Source organism: Eptatretus burgeri, chromosome 4, assembly GCF_056783735.1.
Source record: "Eptatretus burgeri isolate ZD-2024b chromosome 4, Ebu_testis_v1, whole genome shotgun sequence".
NCBI classification, from domain to species: Eukaryota; Metazoa; Chordata; class Myxini; order Myxiniformes; family Myxinidae; genus Eptatretus; species Eptatretus burgeri.
The window spans coordinates 97,134,118-97,155,488 of record NC_140964.1 but is presented as its reverse complement, the minus strand read 5'-3'; the positions used below and the strand labels follow the sequence as shown (position 1 = coordinate 97,155,488).

The 21,371-nt window shown below is 43.3% G+C and overlaps 1 protein-coding gene across 1 annotated transcript in view; it reads left to right on the top strand.

Moving 5' to 3' along the window:
* Positions 1-20,314, top strand: part of LOC147028720 (peptidyl-prolyl cis-trans isomerase E-like) — a 30,195-nt gene extending 9,881 nt beyond the window's left edge. Inside the window, exons 5-7 of the mRNA XM_085879390.1 lie at positions 11,550-11,735; positions 14,386-14,528; positions 19,548-20,314. Coding sequence (XP_085735516.1) covers positions 11,550-11,735; positions 14,386-14,528; positions 19,548-19,616 — 398 coding nt within the window. The 3' untranslated portion in view covers positions 19,617-20,314. The remainder of the gene's footprint in view (positions 1-11,549; positions 11,736-14,385; positions 14,529-19,547) is intronic.
* Positions 20,315-21,371: the final 1,057 nt, after the last annotated feature.

Sequence of the window (21,371 nt, the reverse complement as noted above, 5' to 3'; positions counted from 1 at the left end):
GGGACAAAGGATTCCGGTGCCGAGGCATATCTCATTTGCGAGCCTTGGACGTGACGATGTACTGTTACGAATTTGGAAGCTGACTGCACACAACAGCCAGGTCCTATAGATAAGTTATATTGGTAAGTATGTGATTCTAGTTAGGGTCCCGACCTATGTTTAATGGGTGATTAAGTGTACGTGCGCTGCGCAGTTATTTTATAGATAGGATTTTTACATCAGCAATAACAACGACAACGCCCATCTTCGCTTTTACAACAACACTCTGCTCTCGGCATTCTTCTCGTGCTCGCCGGCATGCGGGAGTGTGCGTGGGCGGAATTCCATATCCCAGGCGGTGTGGATTTCGCACCAAACATGGTCACGAAGCGTTTCGTTCTGGCTTGGCGCCAAATAAGGGTATGCGTCATTTTCCACCCAATGGGCGACGCGCGGATCAAAGCCGGGGCGGTCCTTCTCAAGAAGGCGGAGCCGCGACACGCCGTCCAACCAATGAGAGCAGAGGACGGGGGAGCGGACCACACCCCAAAAAGGACGACGAAAGAAAAGAGGATTATTAATTGCGTCCCGTGTGCTCGAGCGCGCTTCTGTCTGGTCTGCGGCTGACTGCATCGTGCTCATCCGAGGCGTCTCGTCTGGTGCATTACTACAAGAGGTCGACCATCTCATCACGGGAGATCACCTCATCTCACCTCCTCTGGGTTCGGCTTCCCTGGTCCGTTCTTTGACAACTGGTGCTCCGGGAGGGTGCGGACGTCGAGGCGCGCCAATGCGGCCAGGTAACCAGCTCGTTCTTTGTCATTTCTGCCATTGGTTTGCCACGGTGCGTATTGGGGATTAGGAAGGCCGTTGCCGTAATTGTGCATTTGGACTGATGGGCCTCGGTAACCATCCGCTCGGGTTACACATGGTTCAAGCACAGTAACGGCTCGTTTTGCTCAAGGCCTGCTGAGGGTGTGAATTCCCCGGTAAGCTTTGCCGCGTGGGTACTTAGGTATATTGAAGTTGGCAATTAGCCTTACTCCACGCGGTTGAATTATTGGCGATTCATGATCCTGTAAGGGACCCGTACCTTTGGACTTATCAAAGGGTCACGACCTAAATTCCGGGTGTTCGGTGGAGCTAACTACTGCTCCCCCTAGCGGTCGTGCTCGCCACCGAGACCCGGCCCCACAACAGTACATGTACACGCATGTATGACGTTTGATTCCAAGCCAGGTCCATTGATGCATCTCCCAACATGTGAAACATTAGCGAGACATTTTATAGCAGGGAAGAGATTCGAACCCAGGCCAGACAGCTCAAAGACTCATGTACCTCAAAGCTGCCCTGCCAGGCAATAGCATTTAATAATGTGCAAGTAACACTAACACAATAATTCCTTACATCAAGGGTATGGAAAAAAAATCACTTTTTGAACAGTTTCTAAACAACAATTGCTTCTGATGGACGTAGTGTGACTGAGTAAACAAACACTGTGTTCTAATAACTAACAGTTACCATCACATTACAGGAACCATAGCTGGCCATTTTTTTTTTACCTCGATATGAAAACTTCATGAAATGCATAAATGTTAACCAGACCCATTCATTTACAGTCATGGCCAAAATATTGGCGCCTTGCTCTTTTTTCAAATAACTCACAATTTTCTCAAAAAAAAGTTTAAATTGACAACTGTTTTTGGTCTCCACAATTCTTTATCTCACTGTTAATATTACTTCCTATGCCTCTCCACTGGGGGTTTGGCCCACTCTTCTTGTGCAAACTGCTCCAGTTCTTCCAGATTTGAAGGGGGCCTTCTCCCAACTGCTGTTTTCAGGTCTCCCCACAGGTGTTCAATGGGATTTAGATCTGGACTCATTGCTGGTCACTTCAGAACAGTCCAACGTTTTGGCTTGAACCATCTCTGGGTACTTTTTTGAAGTGTGTTTGGGGTCATTGTCCTGATGCAAGGACATGATGACCTTTGACGGAGACCCAGCTTTCTGACACTGGGTTGAACATTGCGCTCCAAAATGCCTTGGTAATCTCCTGATTTCATGATGCCATGCCCACATTCAAGGTACCCAGTGCCAGAGGCAGCACAGCAACCCCAAAACATCACTGAACCTCCTCGATGTTTGACTATAGTGAAGGTGTTCCTTTCTTTGAAGGCTTCATTTTGTTTTCAGTAAACATAGAGATTGTGTGCTTTACCAAAATTCTCTAATTTGGTCTCATCTGTCCAAAGGACATTCTCCCAGAAGGATTTTGTCTTGTTCAGGTGTGTTTTGGCAAACTTCAGTTTTGCTTTCTTCTGTATCTTTCTCAGCAGTGGGGTCCTCCTCAGTCTCCTCCCATGGAACCCCCTTTCATTGAGTCGGTGACAGATGGTGCGAGTTGAAACTGTCGTACCTTGTGTCTGAAGGTCAGCTTGAATTTGTTTGGCAGTTGATCAAGGTGCTTTCTCCACCATTTGTACAATCCTTCACTGCAGTCTTTGTTCAAGTCTTCTCTTGCGGCCACGTACAGGGAGGTTGGCTCCAGTGCCATCGGCATTAAACTTCCTGATAACATTGTGTATGGTGGATACTGGAACATCAAGGTCTCTGGAGATGGACTTGTAGCCTTGAGATTGTCCAAGCTTGGCTACATTCTGACCTCCTCAGACAATTCTCTGGTTTCTTTCTTTTCTCTATGCTGGTGGTGGTCGTATGGCAGCTTAGCTGCCGGGGTTGCTATCATTTCTTGAAGCGTGACTGTGTCGCTGATGCAGTGCCCCTCTACCAGTACACACACTGGAACTGGTACTCATTTCGCCGACCTAGGAAGGATGACAAGCTCAGTCAACCCCCTGGTGTTTTAATTCAGCGGCTGATGGGGCTTTAACTCAGGACCGTAGGATCCCAAGCCGCCACCCTAACGACTGAGCCAACACCAGGCACTTTTTCTATGTTCATTGCAGTTCACACAGTGACACAAAACAGCAGAATGACTCCTTTTCTCTATTCAAACTGGTTGAATGAGTGATTTTTATATTGCAGGCACCTGCAACTCACCGCAGGTGAGTTCAATTCCAAAGTAAAGAAGTATTTTTATCAATTTTAAAAGGTGCCAATAATATTGTCTGGGCCATTTTAGGATTTCTGTGTGGAATAAACTAAGATGTAGTGATTGTTTTCAACTTTTTTTGTTTTGTTGCACTGTAAACCAAAGAAATACATATGTGGATACCAAAATATTTTTTAATTTCAACAATTTTCTGGAAGAAATGGTGCATCATTTGAAAAAAGTGCAAGGTGCCAATAGTTTTTGCCATGACAGTATCTCCCACTTTCCTACACCAGAGTTTTAAAAAATTTTTATTTTAAAAAATATACAATGTCAAGGCTCGTATAAGAGCTGTATAAGCACTTCCACAAGTCTTGACTATGTATACAAAAAACGAAATATCTGCATCTTTCTGCCGGCTTGGACCATCTTCCGGCACAACTGAGGCTGCAGACACACTTCGTGGAGGTTCTCAAATTGAAGGTTCAAACCATCGATGATTGATTGTGATCCTTTATGGCTCTTGAATCAGGCAGTCAACAAGCTGGTTATTCTTCAGATCCATCTATCTCACAGAATATCTTTGCTGCCACCAAAATTTCATGGCAAGGGTTATGCTGGTGTGGTTCGTCATTGTATTCCTATCGGTCATCATCAGAGGAATTTGCAATTTGGTCAGGCTGTCGGTGATGATCCACATTCTCATCGACAGGTTGTGTGATATTTAACATCCACCAATAGCAATTGATACTGGCAGCCATGTTCCCAGGTTAGCTGAGGGAGTATATGCACTGATTGATGCAACACCCTGCTTTCATGCGAAACGCCAGTTTCACAGTTTCATGGTTGGATCAAGAATCGAACCCAGACTACGCAGTTCAGGGGCAAGTGCACGACCACTGCACCATATCCAGACCCCTCTAACTACTTCCTTACTGTTTGCCTCCACTCACTTTCTCAATCCTTTCAACAATGGTTGTCTGCTGCATTAATACTCCAATAAACTTTTTTGGTGATGATACAAAAACTAACAATGCCATTCAACGAAAAAATGATTGGAGGGAGATTGGGGGGGGGGGGGATAGATGCGAGATGGGAAAAGCCATTTTTTTACCAGTACAAGACTAGTGTCACTGTTGTATGTCATGGGTATGATTTGGTAAGTACTGGATTAGGCCAGACGTGCAGACAGAGAAAAATAGGTGCACTATGTGGATAATCGTTCTCCATTCATCAGATATCGTAAAGGGGAAGGGTACTCATCATCCATCTCATGGAGGGCAGACAGAATAATGCAAAATCCCTGGAAGATGTTGACGTGAGGTTAATTGTGGCTGCCGCTCTCTCTGCCAGGGCAAAGGCACTCCAATGGCACTTGAATGGTTGGCAGTGTTATAGCTATGCTAATGAGATCACCCTCACCCCTCCAGCGAGGAGATAAATAATGCTGCCAAATACTCCTGCGGAATACATGTCTTAACTCTCTAGACATTTGGTCCTACAATCATGTGCAGAGGTTTGGGAATGGATGGGATTCATGGTGGGAGGGTGGGTGTAGGAGAGAGGGATGAAAAAACAAACAGCTGCACGGCCAGAATATCTTTCTCCCATAAAGTGAGCTATTAAACTTCATAAGTGCTCATTGGAGACAAAATGCATTTGGTTTCCAATCTATTTGAACAACTCGGTTCGATTGTTGAGAAAACTGATCGACGGAGTTTATTCTATTTTATCAACCATCCATGAACGTGTCTGTGTTGGACTTTAAAAGGCCACTCACAACATATTGGGTGGAATTTGTATTGTGACAGCTCACTTGTGTATGAATACAAATGTGCAACGCGAAGTTTTTACCCCTCGTTGCCGATTTTTCACCAACATCTGATGTGATTTATGTCAAGAATCGTAATCTGGTTCTGTAGCGTCTGCCTTTGAAGTTACGAAACGACGGACAGCTGCACAACTCAGAAATTGTGTTTCCACACTTTACGAGTACAATGCTTCAAATTGAAATTGAGCTGTCCTGTAAAGATACAGTAAGTGTTCCCATCTAAACGTCCAGGTGTCTTTGGGAACCCAAGCTCAAATCCAAATTGCTATATGTATTTGTCCATTTTTTTTTTTACGAATTTAATTATCCTGCACGTCATTATTATTTTATTTTATTTTTGTATGCATTGTTGAGGCACGTATAAGAGCTAACACACCTAACAGGAGACAAGAGGGCGAAATGGGATTTTTATTATTTGTCTGTCAGAGATGCATTTAAATACATTGGAGGAAGGATTAAATACAGGAGAGTGAAGAGTATGGAGAGGGAGAATTGAGGGGAAGCACAAAACAGTGGGGAACAGAGACTTTAGGGGATCTGTGGAAGGGAGAGGGATGGGATGCACAGGGTAAACAAGATGGGCACTGCAGGGACTTTCAGGAAGGAAAGCAGGGAATTTGAATGAGGTGGGTTTGGGTTGGATTAACGGGGGTAGAAAAGATCAAGGTTTTGGATGGAGGAAGATATGAGATGGTGGTGAACAGCTGTTTTTAAGACCTGGAGGGAGGAAGTGGGATTGAACAGAGTGAGGGAGTTTGTTCCAGAGATGGGAAAAAACGGAGTAATTAAAGACAAGGTGAGCAGTAATTCTTGATTTTAGCAGTTTCACCAGAAGGGGTTTTTTGGCTGACCTTGAGCACCCTGCACAAATATAGGGGAGACAGATCACACATAGAGTGGGGGGGGGGGGTGGCAACATCGGAGAGGAGATGCGAGAAGACAGAGGATATGCCGGAGAGGAGATGCTCTAGATATTCTTTTGGGGGCCCTCGAGGTGCTGAATGAGGAGTCGGAGCCGCTGGGATTACGCTTTTCTTGGTTCAAAACGAAGATCCAGCCTTTCCATGACATACTGGATGCTGCTATCCTGTCTGTACCTGTTTGTGGTGAGGATGTTGAGGTCATGGAGAGATTCACTTACCTTTGCAGTGATATTCATGTTTCTGCTGGCTGTGAGCTCGAGGTCAACAGACGTCTGGGTCAGGCCTGAGGAGTCATTGATTTACTGGATCATGGGGTGTGAGGCTGTTGGTACCTGTGCGGGGAGGACGAAAGTCCGAGTCTTCAGGTCCTTGGTGCTTCCAGTCTTGCTCTATGAATGTGAGACTTGTCTCTGACTAGGGATCGGAGACAGAGACTTAATTCCTTTGGTACCAGGTCTCTTCGGGGAATCCTTGACTATCACTGGTCAGACTTTGTGTCCAACGAGCGGTTGCTGAGAGAGACTCAAGTAATATTTGTTATTTGCATTGTCCCTGAGCGTCAACTGCAGCTGTATGGATGTGTGGCTCGTTTTACTGATGTTGATCCTGCTCAGGATTTTTGTCAGGTCAGGTTCGATCTGTGACCTGCTACAGGTACCATGTAAACCTGTACTAACCTGTTCCATGGTCGGGTTGTCGGCGACTAAACCATCTCCCCCACCAGGTTTTCTGGTGAGGAGGGTGTTTGGATATGGACACCCAGAAGGATTAAAAACAAAACCTGTCAAAGGGCAGAGGAGCTCCTTGTGAGTGATCTCACCGTGAAGGATGCATTCTACGCCACGCTCGAGTCTGTGGTTGATCAGTGCCCCAGACGAGATACACTTATAGTCTTGGGGGATTTCAATGCATCGACTGGAACTGATAGGGATGGTATTGAGATGTGTGTTGGTCCCCATGGGTCAGGAACTATGAACCAGAATAGCACTAAGTTCCTTGACTTTGCAAGAAGTCATGGACTTAGGGTGGCTGGTTCATGGTTTCAGCGCCCACAAACTCATCGCTGGACTTGGTATTCCAACGCTGGCGGTGTGGCAAAGGAGATTGACCATGTCCTCATTGACGGTCGTTGGAGGATGATCCAGAACTGCAGGGTCCACCGGATTGCTCAGTTCCTCAATACTGACCACAGGCTTGTTGTAGCAACTCTAAAGCTGCACCTTAAATCCTGAAGAATGGTACCATCCCAGCCTAGGCTGGATGTTGGCAAGCTCAGGGATGAGAGAGTAGCTGAGGAGTTTGAGATCGGCTGAGTGGACACTTGGGGGGTCTGGGTGCTTTGGGGGGACCTGAAGAGTTGTGGAGTGCCTTCAAGACCACCGTCCTTGATGTTGCCGGTGGATGTCTTGGAGCTCACTGCAGGGCAAAGAAGAATTTTGTCTCTCAAGGGACACTGGATACCATTGACCAGAGTCGCAGGGCCAGGCTGAATGGCAGAGCTGAGCTGTTCAGGGAGCTGAGGCGAAAAACTGTACGTGCACTGAGGGTGGACAAGGAGGCCTATGTGCGAGGAATCTGTGAGGGGGTAGAGCATCACCTGTGGACAGGTGATTCTCGTCCCGCTTACAGGGGAATTCGTGCATTGCGTTCATCCAAGCCCATCCCTCGGAGCACTGCAGTTCGAGCAGAGAGTGGTAGGCTCTTGACAGAGGAGTCTGAAGTGAAGGCCCGCTGGGCCGGTTACTTTGAGCGGTTGTACCAGGCTGATCCCCCAGCTGTCGAGTTGGACGTCAAGGGTGTTACAATGCCTGTTGCTGACCCTCAAATCAACTGTGGTCCACCTTCGCTTGTGGAAACACGGGCTGCAGTGAACCAGTTGAAACAGGGCAAAGCTCCAGGGATCTGTGGCATCCATTCTGAACTTCTCAAGGCTGGTGGAAGTGCTGCACTCGTGCCGTTGCATGCAGTTTTGTGCTCTGCCTGGAACACAGGCATCATTCCAACTGACTGGAAGAGGGGCCTTGTTGTCCCTTTGGAAAGGGAAGGGTGATCGCCAAGACTGCAACAACTACCGAGGGGTGACGCTGCTCTCAGTGCCGGGCAAGGTCTTTGCTCGGATAATTCTTGATCGGGTTCGCCACCATCTGCTTGAGCACCAGCGTCCGGAGCAGTCAGGCTTTACACCAAAGAGGTCAACAATTGACCGTATCCTTGCCCTTCGTGTCCTCACCGAACGCAGACGAGAGTTTCGGCATGGGCTGCTTGCAGCCTATGTTGATCTCTGTAAAGCGTTCGATTCAGTGAATCGGGATGTCCTCTGGAGGATTCTTGGTCTTCGTGGGGTGCCACCAAAACTGATCGATCTGATGTCTGAACTCTACTCTGGTACTGAGAGTGCTGTGAAGTGTGGTGGTACCATCTCTGACTTATTTCCAGTTGTTACTGGACACTTGGGTGTAAAATTGATAGTAAAATTTGTGATATCATAGAAATATTTATTTGTTTGTATCAGGTAAAATGAGCATGAATAAACGTTAAAATTTCAGATATCTGAGTTGTCAAAAGGAAAGGCGAGGTACTCCTCTTCATCACTTCTTGGGACAAACATAACGCTCTTATATTTGAAAGATGACTCTATTTTGAAAATCTGCATGTGATAATCTTTCATTTGATATATAATTTGTTAATATTACTGCTTATGGGGCAACTGCAGAGATATTATCAGTCAGGGGATTTTTTTATGTGCGAAACTGAGGAAAAATTGACATTTTGAGGGTACTGTCAGATATGGTTGGAAAATGGATAGTGAGTCCCAGTTTATTCATTGTTATCAGTTGAATTCATGCTCAGGGGACCCTAAGGCTTCAGAAAAATATGGGGTCGAAGGGTTGTGGGGGGGGGGGTGCACGTGCACCATATCTGGCCCATGGCCTATTGTGGAATTGAGGGGAAGGGTGAAAGGGTGAGGAGGGGAATTTAGGGGGAAGAGAGTGAAGTATGCTTTGAAGAGGGAGGCAGCGGCTGATTTAAGAGGGAGGGGTGAGATGGAAGCTTTGAGAGGGAATGGAGGTGATGAGAGCAGGCATGGCCATGGGGCAGGAGGGAGAGGGGGGGGGGGGGTGGAGAGGGGAAGGATGAGACTAGATAGTGGATTTGTAAAGATGGGAGTGGGTGGAGGGAGTAACAAGATTTTAGGGGGTGGGAAGAGGGGGCTGTGTGATGAGAGGAAAGAATGAGCATGTTTGAGATGTTGAGGAGTGTACTGAATGAGAGAGAGTGAGATATTTGTTAGGTTGGAATGGAGCCCACAGATGTTTGAACACCATACAGTTTGGGATACCAGAGGAGGAGCTGTTAGTGAAGCAGAGGGCAGTGGAGAGGTGGGATGGGAGGAGTCAGGAGGGGGTATAACAGGGGAGGAGTTAGGAGGAGGTACATTTAAGGAGCTGGGGTGAATTTGCACAGAAGTTGGAAAAAAATAACAATTGATGGAAGATGAACATGCATTGCAAAATGGGATTTTTATTATGTGTCTGTCAGAGATGCATTTAAATACATTGGAGGAAGGATTAAATACAGGAGAGTTAAGAGTATGGAGAAAGGAAGTGCTGTAACAGATGGAATTTTTCGACACGGGATGAAAGAAAGGTCAAATTGAACTCATGCTTTTCAAGAAGAAGGCAGAAAGAGGAAGTTGAAGCATTGTAAAAGACCTTTTTTTTTTTTTTTTGGAAGATTAGGGAAGAGGGGGGCAGAGTCAAGGAAAAGTTTAAATAAAAGGTCATGAACGTTTTGTTATAAAATACTTAACTCATTTATATACGAGTTACACCATTGCTCTTCGAAAATCGTTTCAAAAGTTGACGTGGAATTTGTGCATTTGGTGGAATCTTCTTTGCCTGTCATGCAAACCATATCCGCACACATAACATCTCGTTTAAACTTCATCTTTTCTTAGATTCCAACTTATTGTCATCTCTCTGCCCCCCACCTGAAACTGCAAGTGATTAAAGACGAGAACTGTGCATGCCGGAAATTATAATCCCATGGATAACCGGCTTAAGATTAAATTTAGATTGCACATCGATGAAGCGGTAGTGCGACTTACCTCTATTCTCGTGTGATTAGCCAAACAATGGCCAAGCGTGCCGTGTTGGTGCATAGAAACAGACCCAGCCAATTGACGTCACCAGGCCATTGGAGGTGCTGCCTTGTTCGCCGCCATTCTGCAGGGTCCACCCCTTCACCCATTCACCCGATTAATGAGAGGGCCGTAGCGTCTTGCTTTTCCCAACAGTGTAGATGAGGGGGGTACGCACCGCTGCACATGATGTAAGCTGCAGGCTGGTCGCGTCTGTGCAGGTGATGCCTGCAGCGTGTCCCTCCTGCCCGATCAGACTCTGGGGAGACACGGCGAGATAAATTTCCTCTAGCTATGATAAAATGACTCGCCACATCCACCCCAGATGGGCCTAACCAGCCAACTTCACCTTAACACGTGTCCTTGATACAGTGTTTAATATATCCCAAAATAGATTTCAAACGTATTGGGCCAAATTTACGAAAGGTGTTTAGCGAGCGACTTGCTAACACACGCTTAACCTTTAAATTCTGGCAAAAACCGCTGTATGCACGCAGCTAAACACCCATCTAAATAGCAATTTATGAAGGGAGATTAACATCCGATTAGTTGTGTGAGTCTGAACAGCCAATAACCCTGTGAAACACCGCACATATCTCCAACATCCAATTGAAGTGATGCACTTGCACAGAATCGCCTCAGCACGGACAATTGTTGGAGGGCATTCAGCGCATTGCTCCTCATCGTAGGTTGATCCAGGTCATCTTGCACGAGATTCAGCCGCCAACAAAATTATTCCTTTGAGAATCTAACTCTGGACAAATTTGATATTGTCATACTTCTGAAGAGGAGAGCAAACCGCCCTATTCCTATCCTCTTTTGCCTCTTCAGCTAATTGAAGCACTTCTAACGCATCCCAATTCACCGTCCCATTTAACCTACTGGTTATAAGCCATTCAATCCTTATACATCCCTTCATTATAGTTATTCTCTGCAGACTACTGGAGTTAGATCTGTAATCACTTCAGTTTCTGGCAATCTTTACTACAGTACATGAACCTCAATAGCGTAACCTATAGTGATTCTAAAGTTAACTTAAACTGCCAGGAATTGTATGAGAGTACAACTGCAGTTCTTATGATACCATCTTTTTGCCTAATGCTTGATCCAAAGCCTTAAACGCACTCTTACTCATGCCCTCCTCGACGTGTAAAGGTGTATTTGTTATTTAAACACTTGTGATTACGTTTTGATTGTACATTGGGCAATCACTTTTCAACAGTTAGCAACTAATTTTGAATGGGTGATCATTGCAGGATGAGCAATTCTACACGTGTCTAACTGTTGAATGCCTTTCGTAAATTTGGCCCATGGTGTTGAGGCATTTAACTACATAACCATCCTTCCTCTCCTCTCCTTTCCCCATACACATAATACTATTTTCCCACGAGTTATGATTTGTTTGCAAAGACATTTGTGCAAGATTTCACCTTCTGCAACATTCAAATGTTTCCTTGTATGAACGTGACCATTCTGGTTGGCGAGACTCGTTCCTTTTGGATGTTATAAAATACTTGTTAACATGAACAAAATAGGAAAATGTGATTCTGGTGAATGAGCAATCCCTCTATCCAGGTTTTGATTCCTGCTTCCTCCCCTCTTCCTCCCCCCCCCTCCTCCCAGAAAATTTTCGTTGTCTGTGCACACATGAGAAAGGCTTTGGTTACAAAGGCAGCAGCATCCATCGTATCATCCCACAGTTTATGTGCCAGGGAGGAGATTTCACAAACCATAATGGCACCGGTGGAAAGTCAATTTACGGCAAGAAGTTTGAAGATGAAAATTTCATCTTGAAACACACTGGGCCGGGTATGTTTGCCTGGGTTTGGGGGGTGAGGTGAGAGGATGGGGGTTGTGGTTATGGGTGGTTGGCATCTGGGTTGGGGTTGGTTGAGGCAGTGGGGGGGGGGGGTTGACCTCACACGGGAAGTGTGGAGGTGCAAGACCAGAAAGGAGGCAATAGAAAATTTGTGCACCAATTTATTATTATTATTATTGGTTCACGAAAAAATATTTTCACAAAAAAAATAAGTGACCACTATATTCGTTATTGTTGTGTGTGTGTCTGTCTGTCTGTCTGTCTGTCTGTCCTGAGCATAGCTCTGTGGGTTTTGATCTGATCCTGATAAAATATTGGTGGGAGGTTTATATCATGATCTAGTTGTGTTTTCCTGAAAATGGGCCTGGTGCGCCCATTATGGGCGGAGCCACGCCCAAAAAACGTGTTTTTAGGGGGTAGCCGATTTCAATTTGCATCTTCTCCTCGGAGGTTTGTCAAATCTGACGGGTTTCGGTATTTGGTTAGCCCAATGGCACCTGCATAGCCCCACGGAGCTTGATTTTTTTTTTTTCATTTTCGTCCCAAGGTCAAGGTCACAAGGTCACAAACTTAGAAAATTGTGAATTTTGACATAAAAAATTTGTCTTCTCCGAGGGGTTTGTCGAATCTGGCAGGGGTTTCGGTATTTGGTTAGCCCAATGGCACCTGCATAGCCCCATGGAGCTCGATTTTTCATTTTCATCCCAAGGTCAAGGTCACGAACTTAGAAAATTGTGAATTGTGTTTTTAGGGGGTAGCCAATTTCAATTTGCATCTTCTCCTAGGGGGTTTGTCGAATCTGGCAGGGGTTTCGATATTTGGTTAGCCCAATGGCACCTGCATAGCCCCACGGAGCTCGATTTTTCATTTTCATCCCAAGGTCAAGGTCACAAGGTCACGAACTTAGAAAATTGCGAATTTTGACATAAAAATCCATCTTCTCCGAGGGGTTTGTCGAATCTGGCAGAGGTTTCGGTATTTGGTTAGCCCAATGGCTAACGTGCAAAAATATGCAAAGGTCAAATTTTCAAAGTTGTGGGAATCGAACCGGGTTTTCAACCTTCTTCGACGAACTAACTCCAATAAGCTATAGCACGTATCCTGTTTCCTTATTTTAATTCCACAACATTGTTTTGTGACCTTTAAAGGTTATGCAAAGGTCAAATTTTTAAAGTTGTTGAATGAAACCGGGTTTTCAACATTTTGCAGCTAATAACCTGTCACTCGTACCACATCATGTTGATCATTTTTATAACTTCGTCAAACATTATCACATTATCTCATCCTTGACTTCTAAAACAATCTACATCGTCAAATACCGCTCTTGAACCATCGTCGTCTTCAGACTTGTTATTATTATTATTATTATTTTGATTATTTCATGTTGTAACAGAAATGTGTATGGTCACTTGAAGCAATGATTTTGAACTCTACTCTCGAAAATGTAAAGCACAGTTTGATGTACTTTTCATGCAAATGATAAAGCTTTCAAAGATGACCTCAAATGAGGGCCAGAGCTTCTCTTCCCAATCGTGTGCAGGATGGGGGAACGCCCACAGTCATAACGGTCAGGTACTTTCGGGAATTGATGCGTGTATATTAATAGGATTTAAAAAAAACAAACACGTCTTAACAAAATCTGCCTTTTACACCTACCGACCGAAACAAGTCTGAGTTTCACAGTTTGCTGTTCAAGTTGCTGTGTGTTGATATGTTCTAGAATCCAGTCCAGCTGGATTTATGAAGTAACAGAACCCCTGATCTCAAAGGTTGTTCTATAACTTCATAAATGTTGGATTTAACTCCATTTCTATTACTTCATAAATATTTATTGTCGTCGTTCAATCTTGCCGATGCTGCTTTCATGTAAGCAATGCACCGAGAAAAAAATAGCCTTAATTGGAGGTTTGGGCTGCATTGTTTGTTGTTCTCATTTTTATTCACACCACGACCATAGGCCGAGCGCATGAGTAATGTGATGATCCCGTCCATGTGTTTGTTGTTGTTTTGTTTGTTGGCAGAATAATTATATAACAAGGGCAGCTAGAATCCCAAATTTGGCACAGAGCTTCGTATTTTGAATGTATCCGATGAGTTAAAATTTGAGCTCACAATGAAAAATAAAAATAAAATGATGATAATTAGTGCAGGACTATATTTACTCAAACTGTGGTCAGGTGACAGTATTTGTGAGCACCCTTTCAGGTGGTATTGCACTAAGAGAAAACAGCAGCATGTGTCAGCACCTCCATCGAGTGCATTCTAGTCTGCACTGTACCGAGATGACACTGCCGTGGCACGTATGCTGTGCATCGTGTTGCTTGCCTCCTGAATTTCATGTACATTCTAGGAATCTGGCAATGTGAGCAGCAGAGCGGCACTGTTGTATACCGAACATCAGTTCTGTAATGTGTAACGCTAAGGCATTTGATTGTCTCATGACAACTTCGTCGCACACAGTTTGTCATGCATGCTTATTCCTTTGCACATATGTCCAGTCTGCATCATGTATCTTTTCATTCAAATGAGATTCTCCTGTATAGCAACTGCACTCGGTGGCATTGCACGTTCGACTTCGTCACGTGACTTTCTTTGTGCTAACCTGAGCAATCTTGTTGCACTTGCCTGTGCTAATGGCAGGCATGATGTCCATGGCCAACTCGGGCCCAAACACAAATGGTTCTCAGTTCTTCATCACGTGTGACAAGACTGACTGGCTTGATGGGAAGCACGTGGTTTTTGGTGAGGTCATCGAAGGCATGGAGGTCGTCACACACATGGAGGTGATTATTTTCTCACTTTGTGGTGCATCCCTTTCCTTTTGATCCTCAGATGTATGTTCAGTTGTATACACCGAAGCAATTGGACAAAATTATTTCCTTTTTTATTTTTTATTTGTTAAATGCCCAATTAGAGGCAGAATGTAAATTTATGATGGCATAGGTCACATGGTTTAGCAGCCATATTGGAATGAAAATAAAAATCTTCAAAAATCTTCTCCCAAACAGCTGACGAGATCAATCCGAAACTGCACACACATGATCTAATAGCCTTGGGGAATATAGGGTGGAAATGTTAATGGCATAGGCCACATGGTCTGGCAGCTATGATTTTTAGCTCACCTGGACATTAGTCAGGTGAGCATATGTGATGGAGCGGTGTCTGTAGGTGAGTGAGTGAGTCAGTAAGTCAGTCTGTAAACACTTCAGTCATTATTACTTGAACCAAACACACTATTTTGATGAAACTTGGCCACAAGCTTCATATCTGATGCCAAACGCAGGTGTATTGACCGCATCAAAATCTGTGCTCATTGGGGATTTTTTACCCCCCCCCCAAAAAAAAAAAATGAAGGTATTTCCTCTCTTCTTCAAAACTACACACACAATTTTGATGAAACTTGACCACACTCTTCATCACCCTTGATGTACCAAAGTTTGTTCACGGCATTAAATAATTCAGGGTCGAAGGGGGGGGGTCTGCATGGGGTTTAAGTGGCTTGCTCCTGATCCAGATACGCTTCAGGACAGGCGTTGCTATTTTTTTTGAAGAATAAACCTTTAAAAACCTTCTTCTCCAGAGCCGCGTGGCAGATCGAGGGGAAACCTCACACACATGTTCCCCAAGCTTTGGAGATATCAGTGTGTTCATGAATAATTAATGTCACATGGTCGAGCCATTTTAGATTGAGGGAAAAACTAAAAAAAAAGAATTTCTCTTTAACCACTTCATTAAGGGATGTTAAACTTAACAGCTATTATGTAGTAGTCATGTGGAATATGTTTTGTATTTCAACCTGATCGGACGCATGGTCTGACATCCAGAATTATTTAATTCTTTGAATGTGGTTTATTTTGGAATTTTTAATGCCTCTGTTGACGAAGTCCCCAGAGGCATGTTTTCAGGTTTTCCGTCTGGCTGTCCATCTGTCCATGTGTCCGTGATAGGTTTTCATTACTGTGAAAACTTAAGAACGGCTGAATGGATCGAAGTCAAACTTGGTACAAGTATGTATAACGATGTACAGATGAACTTATTAGATTTTGGGGTCAAAGGTCAGAGGTCATGTTAGGTAAAAAAAATTATGTTCCTGTGCTAACTTGTGAGCCAGTGATGGGATTTCGACTAAACTTGGTATAAGTACATACAGTATGATGCTAAGATGAACTGATTAGATGGTGGCATGAAGAGGCCAAAGGTCAGAGTCCATGGTAGGTTTTTGTTACCACAGTAACTTAAGAACGGCTGAAGAGAGATGCAAGTCAAACTTGGAACAAGTATGTATAATAATGGATACATCAACTGATTAGATTATGGGATCAAGAGGTCAAAGGTCATGTCAGGTGAAAGTGTGATATTTGAGAACAGCTGAAGGGATTTAAATCAAACTTGGTTCAGGTATTATAATTATGTAATAATGTGGGCAGAGGCACATCTGTCGATATCATGACGTCAAAGAGTGCCGTTTTAGTTTGTTTTGTTTTTAAAAATTTTCATTTCTAAATAAATAAATATGTCCACTGAGACCAAAATTCTGTGAATGGGTTGTCACTCAGACGCAGGATACTCTGCTGAGGTGTTGGTGATAATGTGCCGACTCTTCTTGAAAGATGCATCTTTATCATCCACTCGTGTCAGCAGACAGGCCAGCTAGCTTAACATCTCGGAGGAAAGTCGCACACGTTGATATCTCACCCTGCAGGAGAAGCACCATCATGACAGTTTATAACAGGCCCGAGATCCAAACCCAAGCTCGACAGCTCAGAAATGAGTGTGCACACCTCAAGGTTATCCTACCAGCCCCACACATCAAAATGTACGCTTCATATTCGGAGATCGGCAAAAATGAAATTGTGATTGACACAAATTAATTATCTTTTGACTGCATTGCGTGGAGAGTATCATTTGTCAGACATTTTATTTATTATGTATGCAAATATGGTGCGCACATTCACTGAATACATTTCTGCATAGTGTTCACCGAGGCTATGTTTTGGCTTTTACACTTGCTCCCATGCCTGGCATGACCGAGTGTGGATGTTAAGCTGTTGTTCAAGAAAGCCCTACTGCATGGTTGAGGGAGGACCACGCGCAACGTTTGAGTGGGAAGTTTGATTTTACTCCCCCGGGATTAAGCCGCTGCTCTGTGAGATCCGTTGCTTCATGCCTATTGTGCTTCTGCAATTGCTCAGTTCGGCACATTGCTCTTCATGAAATTGTGCTCCTCACTGTTGAATTACATTTGTTTTCAACTCTGATTGTGGATCTTTTCAGTCAATTATTGTTGGGGGTTCTGCAAGGCATTGTGAATAACATACCAACTCGATGAGTCACTGAACAGAGTCATTTGAAAACAGCTGAAAGTGATGATTGGAGGACTTGGCAGGATGGTGCATTATTTTATGATTTTTTTTTTTTTTCACTTCAACACTCAACATTTTAAATTGTCAGTGCGTGCTGACCAGAAGCAGTTGTAGGCACAGGTGAGGCATGACTACTTTTGTTCAAATGTTCTCAAAACTTAGAGGCTGGAACAAACTAGTTGTGTCTGGGTGAGCTGTGAGATGCAAAAAAATTAATGACAGGTCTGTTCTTCCATTTAGACTCTTAAGATTCGACAGCACACTTTCAGACAGTCATCCTCTGCTACTTTTAATGCTTACACTGAACAGAAAAAAGTTTCCATCAACAAAACAGAAATATTTTGGTCTTTCCAAATACAGTCGTAGCTAAAAATATTGGCACCCTTGCACTTTTTTTTTCTAATAATGCACCATTTCTTCCAGAATATTGTTGAAATTGAAAAAAACATTTTCATATCCACAAATGTATTTTTTTGGTTTACAGTGGAACAAAACAAAAAAAGCTGAAAAAAATTACTAAATCTTAGCTTATTCCATACAGAAATGCTAAAATGGCCTGGACAATGTTATTGGTGCCTTTTACAAGTTGTTGGAAATAATTGGATTTCAAGCAGGTGATTCTCCTTTACTTTGAACTTGAACTCACATGTGGTGAGTTGCAGGTGCCTGCAAAATAAAAATCACTCAATCAACAAGTTTGAATGGAGAAAAGGAGTCATTCTGCTGTTTTGTGTCACTGTGTGTACCACAATTTAGCATGGAGAAAAGAAAGAAAACCAAAAAAATGTCTGATGAGGTCAGACACAAGATTGTAGCTAAGCATGGAAATCTCAAGGCTACAAGTCCATCTCCAGAAACCTTGATGTTCCTTTGTCCACCATACGCACGGTTATCATGAAGTTTAACGCCAAGGGCACTGTAGCCAACCTCCCTGGACGTGGCCACAAGAGAAGACTTGATCGAAGATTACAACTAAGGATTGTTCGAATGGGGAAGAAAGCACCTCGATCAACTGACAAACAGATTCAAGCTGACCTTCAGACACAACGTACGACAGTTTCAACTTGCACCAGCTGTCACCAACTCAATGAAAAGGAGGGGGGGTTCTATGTTTAGAGTCCCAGGAGGATCCCACTACTGAGAGAGAGACATAAGAAATCCCGACTGGAGTTTGCTAAAACACATCTGAACAAGCCAAAATCCTTCTGGGAGATTGTCCTACGGACAGATAAGACAAAATTAGACATTTTTGGTGAAGCACATCATCTCTATGTTTACAGAAAACAAAATGAAGCCTTCAAAGAATAGAACATCTTCACTACAGTCAAACATGGAGGAGGTTTAGTGATGCTTTGGGGTTGCTGTGCTGCCTTTGGCAATGGGTGCCTTGAATGTGTGCACGGCATCATGAAATCAGAAGATTACGAAGGCATTTTGGAGCACAATGTTCAATGCAGTGTGAGAAAGCTGGGTCTCAGTCGAAGGTCATGGGTCTTGCTTCAGGACAATGACCCCAAACACACTTCAAAAAGTACCCAGGAATGGTTCAAAACAAAACGCTGGACCGTTCTGAAGTGGCCAGCATCGGGTCCAGATCTAAATCCCATTGAACACCTATGTAGAGTTGGGAGAAAATCTGAAAACAGCAGTTGGGAGAAGGCACCCTTCAAATCTGGGAGAACTGGAGCAGTTTGCACAAGAAGAGTGGGCCAAACTGCCAGTAGAGAGGTGCAGGAAGCTCATTCATGGCTATAGGAAGTGCTTGACCGCAGTTATTTTGTCCAAAGGCTGTGCTACCAAATATTAACTCGTGGGTGTCAATAATTTTGTCAATGCCATTTCTTTTTATGTTCTGATTTAAAAGGATATATTAAGTTCTGAATCAAAAACAAAGGTTCTGTAATATTAACACTGAAATCAAGAATTGTGGAAACCAAATAATTTTGTCAATTGAAACTTATTTTTCGAGAAAATTGTGAGTTATTTGAAAAAAGTGCAAGGGTGCCAATATTTTTGGCCACAACAGTATGTTGGGAGTAAATACTTTTTGTTTTCTTTTGAAAATGCTTTCATGGATAGAAATGTACAATCAATTGAGAAAGTCTCATCATGATGAGATCAACAGGTTTGTTTATGGATTGTTCAATGTAATGACTTTTCATCTTATCTCACTCTTCTCTTTTGCCATGTGTATGTAATACGTAGATGAGCCATTAGTTACAAGATGACACAGCTTCACCCCCAGAGCATTGAGTGCACTTCCGATTTGAACATGCTGTCGCTTTACGAAACAATAACTCAAACACCCTGATGAGATTTATTTGGTGGATCTGAACTGTGGACAATGTTTGTGTCTTCACCCAAGAGGATCTGATTGAGTAAATGTGACGAATGTTTGAGTTAAACCAATTGTCATTCATCTCACCCTCATCCCTTCAGTCTCTGGGAAGTAAAGATGGAAAACCTAGAGAGAAGGTTCTCGTCTCAGACTGTGGGGAATACGTGTGACCGTTGGCTGCTCTGGTTTACTCGGAACGAGGTCCAGAAGAGAAGACTAATGCCTTTTTAATGCCTATTGATGCATTCTCACCACTGTTGGAAATCTGTTGAACAAAGCTCCTCCTGGTTTTTTACATTTCGAGTATTGCTTTTCTATTTTGAGGCCACTAAGATTTAACCACAATGGCCTTTCAACGTTGTGCAGGTAAAATTGTTGGATGGGTCACACTCTAGCTGCCGCACAGCTAATCGTCTGCAGTAATATAAATTCTTGTTCTTGGGATAATAACTTTGCTAATTAATTGTTACCACAACTGTTAATTATGGTCAGGAGTCTCTTCGAAATGTGTTTCACAGAGTTGCTTTTGTTGTTAACCAGGCCATATGCAATCATGGTTTGTTTACGTGGCCAATGATGGATGTAGTGGACAGAGGGTAATGATGCTTTATTGATAAACAAAGCATTTTTATCCATTAATGGTTTCATTGGCAGGTTCATGATTCGTGTTGATCAAATATGCAGGCTGGTGACTCCCCAATACATCCTCATCCTTTGTTATGCTTCAATCTTTATTTTATTTTTTGTTAACGTTTAAAAAAAATTTGGGGGGGTTTTGTAATATAAATATATCAGCATTGTTCATGTGCAGCAGTTGTATCAATGTTTTGGTCATATCCGAGAAAAAAAGGTTTTTATTTTCATACAATCATCGCCATGAGTGTTTATTTCCATGACCATTTTGCAAAGGCCCAATGGGATTGTGCCATTTTTGAGACCGAGCATTAGCTACCCTATCCATGTTGGTACATCATGAGGTAGGGAAAGACCATGTGATTTGACGATACACAAAAATATCCTGGCAGTTATGCTCGGCCTAATATTGTGAACGTTGTATGGAATAGTCTTTATCCAGAGGACTGCAGACAGGACAGCTTGTTGTCATCTCCCTCATGACATTTCCTGTCCAAAAATAAATATAAGCCCTGATATGGAGAACTTTTTGATATTAGGTTCTCCGCGGGGACATTTTCCTGACGAACAGGCCACCATAACCACGGGCATTATGAACGTCTCAGACTGCGGCTGAACGTCCTGGCCGAATCCTGATTTCAAAATTAAAAATACATATATATATATATATATATATATATATATATATATATATATATATATATATATATATATATATATATATATATATATATTTTCACATTCAACTTCAGCTGGGACATCCAGAAATTTATTAGCCATAAATAAGTTTCCCTTAATTAAAACATCATAATGAGAGGGTCTCACGATCCAATAATTATGTCGTCGTCCTCGAAGCATACGCTTTACAGTGTGGTACTACCGAAACAGCCTCTTAGCAAGGGTTATGCTGGGTAGTTTGCCACTATCTTCCCAGGATTCAGTTCTTACTATCATTTTTTTTCACTTCTGTTGAGGGGGTGCACTTGCATGATTATTGGCTTGTCCCCTCTATGCAATGAGCCACATGACAAAGGGCAGGAATTTTATAATTTTTTTTCAGGATGCTGACGTTAACACTCCTCCGTGAAAGATACCGTGGGAGTTTAACGTCTACCAACGATCACTGCTGACAGATGTGACATACAGCTAAACGTCGATGGATGATGCACTCATTGATGCCTTGCTCTGCATGCGAAACACCAAGAAGGCAGTTTATAGCTTGGTCGAGATTTGAACCTGGACTGGACGGCTCAAGGTAAATGTGCGTATTTCTAAGCTATCCTGCTGTCGTC